The 6,546-nt window shown below is 39.1% G+C and overlaps 1 protein-coding gene across 1 annotated transcript in view; it reads right to left on the bottom strand.

Moving 5' to 3' along the window:
- Nucleotides 1–3,936, bottom strand: part of ckap5 (cytoskeleton associated protein 5) — a 40,366-nt gene extending 36,430 nt beyond the window's left edge. Inside the window, exons 1-3 of the mRNA XM_019878156.1 lie at nt 3,847–3,936; nt 1,120–1,216; nt 723–916 (exon numbers count right to left, since the gene is read on the bottom strand). Coding sequence (XP_019733715.1) covers nt 723–916; nt 1,120–1,176 — 251 coding nt within the window. The 5' untranslated portion in view covers nt 1,177–1,216; nt 3,847–3,936. The remainder of the gene's footprint in view (nt 1–722; nt 917–1,119; nt 1,217–3,846) is intronic.
- Nucleotides 3,937–6,546: the final 2,610 nt, after the last annotated feature.

The following is a 6,546-nucleotide window of genomic DNA, read 5'->3' as shown; positions in this document are numbered from 1 at the left end:
GATAGATAGATAGATAGATAGATAGATAGATAGATAGATAGATAGATAGATAGATAGATAGATAGATAGATAGATAGATAGATAGATAGATAGATAGATAGATAGATAGATAGATAGATAGATATTGCCATGTATGGATGGATAGATAGATAGATAGATAGATAGATAGATAGATAGATAGATAGATAGATAGATAGATAGATAGATAGATAGATAGATAGATGGAGCTAGGCCTTTTAGTGTTTGACACTCAAAAACATTCCTATAGTCAATGTTGGCACGTCTAAATGAATTTCTTCCGTGCAATTTATCTATTCATTCATTTTGCTTGTCATTTTATTTAAGGATTTATTAATTGAACTTTAGCACATCCGCCTCACAGTGCAGAGGTCAAGGGTTCGATTCTGGCCCTGGCCTCCTGTGTGGAATGCATGTTCTCCCCGTGCCTGTGTGGATTTTCTCTGGGTACTCCGATTTCTTCTCAAATGCCAACAACACACATGGTAGGTTGACTGAATGCTCAAAATTGTCCCTCGGTGTGATTGTGTGCGAGACTGGTTTGTATTTGTGTTCCCTGCGATAGCTGGCAACCAGTTCAGGGAGTACCACGCCTGTAGCCCGATGAGAGCTGAGATAGGTTCCAGCATGAATGCGACCTTCGTGAGGATAAGCGATTCAGATAATGGATTGATGTATGGATAATTGAACTTTTCTTTACTTACTTCACAGCGATGTGGGCATTCTCAACGTAGGCCAAGGCTGCTTCGAGACCTTTAAGCTGAGCCACCGCATTTGACTCTGTGACAAACTTCTTGATCAGTCCAAGGTACTTCCCCCACTCTGGACTCTTCTCATCAGTTATCCTATTGAACAACTGCAGAGCTTCTTCATAACCATTTAGACGGGCTTTCCACACCTGGAAATGAAAAGGTTCACAACAATGGCGTAAACGCAAACTGGGTTTTGTCAAAATCATTGATTCTGGCTTAAGTACAGTTCTGCATTTTGGGTGGCCAATGCCAGCCACCCCCCAAAAATTATATTTCTTGCCAGAATAAATTATTTCAGCGTTGTCTCACAACTATATTAGCAAACAGAACATCAATGGACTACAAGCACCTTATGTTCGCATTTCTGGTCGATGGGAAGCTTCAACCACTCACTGTCGTCCCCCATTTTGCCACTTGCAGCGGCGGGCTTCCCCAAAGGTGCTCAACTGGAAAACAAACAATTTTAAGCAAAGTTAAACTAAGCGACGTGGAGCAAATGAAGTCAGTGTGCCATAGGTAAGTCCCTCTAAAACAGGTGACATGTGAAAAGCATGACAATGCGAGATGAGTTTGCACATGCTGCCGTCATGTTACCAGATTAGCCGCTACTTGCGAGACATGCCACTGGACCAAAAGCAGTACAGTAATCTATTGTGTCATCTTTCGATCATGCAACCACCCCCTCCAAAAACCTCCCCGCATGAAGAATTGCCAGTCCATGAAAAGCATGTACTTGCTTGAACCGGTCTTCAGTGCATGCAAGGTTGGGGACTACTGATATACATTGTATAAATTGCATTTTAATGCGCATTTGACAGCTTTGTCATTGATTCAGTTCACTTCTGAAAACATTCTGTCAGCCATGAATGCCATTTAATTCCTAATAGTAGAACATCCGTAAAACGGCACCAGAAAGTGATATCAGCATCCTTCACGAGACCTCAATACCTTGAAATAAGGCAGATAACAGCCCAAAAGCAATGCCTTGTAACTCGCCCATCCCTAAAAAGAACATGCAGATGGAGTATTGAAATAGGGTATTTCAAAATTTCAGGTTTCACTTCTTGCAAGGGTGGTCTGCATTGTAACCCCAACAATGGAGTTTCGGTTTCCTGTACTACCAGATTTTACAAATGCAACTATTTGTTCAATGTTATAGCATAACGTAACTTAGGTCCTGTGGTGCATTACTGAACATCAGGCAGCCACGAGCCTCCAATCTTCTCCGTTTCTTGCATGAGTTGATTGAGTAATGCACGCTAATGGTGGGCCATCAGGTTCCTATTTTATATTGATTGAGCTCCATCCAGCAAAATCAGTACATGTGGAACCTCTAAAGTTGAATGCCCCTCAAGTTGCATGTTTCAGAAATCAACCAAAATTTCAACAACAAAAAATTGTCTCACACAAAGCTGAGTTTTATCAGGCAGGAACTCAGCCAATCACACATGATCTTGGCAGAGCAATATCAAAAGATTCATTTTGGCCATGTCTTTGGCTCTTTTGGATTGGATTGGATTGGATTGGATACAACTTTATTGTCAAATGTGCTATACAGCACAGATGAAATTTCTTCCCTCTAAACAAAAAACAAGAGGAGCCGCTGCGGGTGTCCATCAAAAGAAAAGTTAACAAAAAATGACAAAATAATACAAAACAACACATGAGACACAGACAATCGTGCAATCTTAACCACTTTCCTACATACACTTTGTTATCTGAAAGTGGTTCAAATACGTCATGCTGCAATGTGCACACGTCTGCTACAAGCTCAGCTTGAAAGCAACAAGATGCTGTAGCACCCATTAACGAAAAAGAGAGATTGGCTCTCTTCTCCTGTCCCATGTAAATCCGCTTCAATTCCAAGCCGCGACTCCCAGTTCTACATACGCATCGGCGCATTGGAGCAGTTATTGAAAAATTATTTGACTGCCATCACATGATCACACGAGACGTTCCTCTTAAAAGAGGGCTCAGATAAATACCGTCCCGGCTCACCTGATTTCTGGGTTTGGTCATGTGACATTCGCCAGCCCTGACGCACTGTTATATAATTTTTAGTCAACAGCAAGTGACTAAAACTCCTAAGCTGGCTAAAATGGGTGGATTTTGCTGCGAAATTAATGTTCCACATTTGCAATATTAATCAAAATATCGGGTTTAGAGTACACCAGTGGGACATAGAACATATTGATGAAAAGACAATTGTTGACTTGACTTCTCCTTTAAATATACATGGCCTGTATCTGCAGCCTCCGCGACTCTTACAACTGACTATTATGTTAATTAACCCAACAATTTGGACAACAGCACTCCTACAGAAACACTCAGGTAACTATAGAGTTTTGACTGGAGTGGACCCAGATTTTTGTTTACATAAATAAAAAAGTAATAGTTCTGCAAATAAAGAACTATAACATAATTGTACCAAAAGACCATGTCAAAACACAGGACACCATTTCCTGAGCGTGATGGCAAACATCAACACCATCAATACAACAGTACAATACGTTTTAAACAGTTCAAGTCTCATACACGCACATGCACGTGCAAAATATGAATTTACGCTGACGTATAAGATCACTTCGTTCGGTTGGATTCAGCTATCCATGTCATACTAGACTGTTACCTTTGCATAATGGAACAACTTCGTTTGTCGGATAATTGAACAACGTGTTTGTTGGGATTTTTTTAAGCGAGTCACGTCATACAATCAACAGCAACACTGACAAGCTAGCGCATTACATCCTTCATTCGGGGTAAAGACACCCCCCCCCCGAAAAAAAACAAGCACTACACACTTACATTTAATAAACAACATAAGTAAAACACTAAATATGCGTTACGAGATAGGGTAAACAGGGGGCTGCCATGGAAAACGATTTTTGTTCATAGCAGACGGTAGCCGCCTTTAGCTGCTCTGCGAGCTAACCATCGGCGCCAACACAAACAGGCCGATCAAGGCAACGCACATCGGCCTCTTAACTGAAACGCAGTAGCCTAACACGCTATATATGTGCCGAATATTCGTGTTAATGAGGACGACACAGCAATTACTTTTTAATTGACTGAATACCTGTTTCGGGGGTCTTGGAGACAGTAAGATGCTAGATGTCCGGATTGTGAGACGGAGGTGAAAATGCAATCACCTCGATCAAGCTTTATAGACTAGTATACGTACACACAGGATTCAAAATCCAACATCCGGTGAAAAATAAACCGTGTAATTATTAAACACTGTACCGCCTACTGGTGAACGAAGTTCTTTTGTGTGTCATGTATATTTATTTTTATTATAAAATTATACACGGTATTTCACTCAAATTTGTTTTTGGGGAAGAGAATGTGAATGATTTAACGCTGATGTATTCACCACTTCCGGTGTATCACTGTTAGTTGAGCCCAACTTTATTAAAAACAAATTTGAAACGTCTCCAGGGGCGGAGAAAGAATGGGCGAGTCTGAATTTTTTTTAATTACATGCTCATATATATATTTTGCATTCTATTATACAGAGTAAATATACGGTGTCGCTGAACATCCATCTACCTTTACACAAATTTCGCTTCTCCTAATGATTATTTTATTCATGCTGGTGCTTGGGACATGCATCCTCGTATGTCACGAGAGTCGAACGCTGATTGGTCAAATTTGAACCTCAACCCCACCCTAGAGTGAAACTTTGAATTGAGGAACTTTTTAATTGGCCCACGATAGGCTGGTGCTCGGAAAATAATTTCGACTAGTGTATTGAAATGTTGCTCCATCACGTTTGTCCTGGGGCTTAGCTCTTTACTCACAATATATTTTGTTATAAAAATCAATAATAATCAAATAAACACTTACAATACTTGGGAACGTATAATAAAGTAACCGTGGAACTAAAATAAGCACAATTAATATGTAAATATCAGCAAAAAAAAAGGAATAATCTACATAAACATAGTAAATGAATTTCTCCCTTATACATACAACACACACATACGTACAACAATATTTAAGAATATTCAGATTTATACATATTTCATATACTGTATACAGTATATTGTTATCCAATATGCAGTGTGCTTTCTTATCATAATACCATGCTTAAATATCAATATGTAATAATATGAGAGGAACTGGGCCTATAGTCGGGATTTAAGTGACCTAATCCACTTCTTTATGACACCATTAAACTGCAAAATAAAAAATGCAATTTTCTCTGCCTGTAACTATGCATGAAATTAAACAGAGGCATTTCATGTATTTGAGGATGACCGCTATTATTACCAAAGAAACAGTTATCTTTATATTCCAATACATCACCAACATACAACCCAAACCTCCACATTACAATATAGCAGTTCACAATCAATATTTATCTCATGACCTGACAAAATTACAAAAACTTTCAATAAAATACATCATATTCAATAGAAATGCTGATCCAAAACATCCATCCCATCTTTGCCCGTGACTGTGCAAGATAGCTGCAGCGCTCATACATGTTGCTTTCAAAGTGCCCCAAAAAATTCATTTTTGCAGCTTGAAACAAGCCAGTCAGCAGTAGTGTTTGATGACCTCACCTCTTAATGTTGACTTTTTCTTGAAAACCATGCATTGACAATTTATTTGTACTTATGTCCAAGAGTGTCCTAGTTGAAGTCAATTCGTGGTTTTACTCAAGTAAAGGCACAAAAGAAATGGTTTTAAGTAGAAAAGTAAAAGTACAGTATTGCAAAGGGGTAAAGAATAAAGCCATGTCACAGGTCTCTATTGGGCACTACCTCACCTGCCCCAAAACATTTTTCTTAAGGCCATAATGAGTATGTTATATTAAAATGTTACCTTGAACTGGAACCTTTTTCAGATTAACATAATCCCCTCCAAAAGGATTGGAACGTCAAACTGTGCACTGAGGTTTGGATCTCAGATAAAAAAATGAAGATAAGACAAAAGTTCTGGTTAGCATCTCCGCTTCACAGTGCAAAGGTCAGGGGGTTCGATTCCGGCGCCGGCCTGCCAGTATCGTGTTTGCATGTTCTCCTTGTGCATGCATGGGTTTCTTCCCACATTCCAAAAACATGCACAGTAGGTTGATTAAGTGCTCTAAAATTGTTCCTAAGTGTGACTGTGAGTGTAAATGGTTGTTTGTCTCTGTGTGCCCTGTGATTGGTTGGCAACCAGTTCAGGGTATACCCTGCCTACTGCCTGAAGACAGCTGGGATAGACTCCAGCACGATATGTGGATCAGATGGACGGAAGGATGTAACTGGCTATCTTTGGGAGAAATAAAAGATATGTTTTACATAATGTCTTTTTAAACACATTGATGTTATCTTTTACTATACAGTAATCCCTCGTTTATCGCGGGGGTTACGTTACAAAAAGAACCAGTGATAAGTGAAATCCGTGAACTAGTGAACTTTATTTTTTTACAGTTATTATACAATACTTAACTATATATACAATGAAATCAAAGACCAAGGCCTGTTTTCAGGCCCAATTACAAAAAAAAAACAAAAAACATTTTCAACAAATATCTATAATAGTGTTTGGAAATACTGTACTGTAGACACATGTCTCCACCGACGCGTTCTGATTTAAAGGGTTAAAAGCATTAAAAAACTGCACTTGAAAAAAATCCGGGAAAAAGCGAAGCCGCGGAAAGTGAACCACGTTGGAGCGAGGGATCACTGTATACTACAGTATTTACTTATAATAGAGCAGCATGACTCAAACCGTGTTTTTTTTAAAGCTTGTACAACAACACATTTTTCTTCTTCTTCTTCTT

The sequence above is a fragment of the Hippocampus comes genome, unplaced genomic scaffold (genome assembly GCF_001891065.2).
Source record: "Hippocampus comes isolate QL1 unplaced genomic scaffold, H_comes_QL1_v1.1 scaffold37, whole genome shotgun sequence".
Lineage (NCBI taxonomy): Eukaryota > Metazoa > Chordata > Actinopteri > Syngnathiformes > Syngnathidae > Hippocampus > Hippocampus comes.
This window is presented reverse-complemented; position numbering and strand designations above follow the sequence as displayed.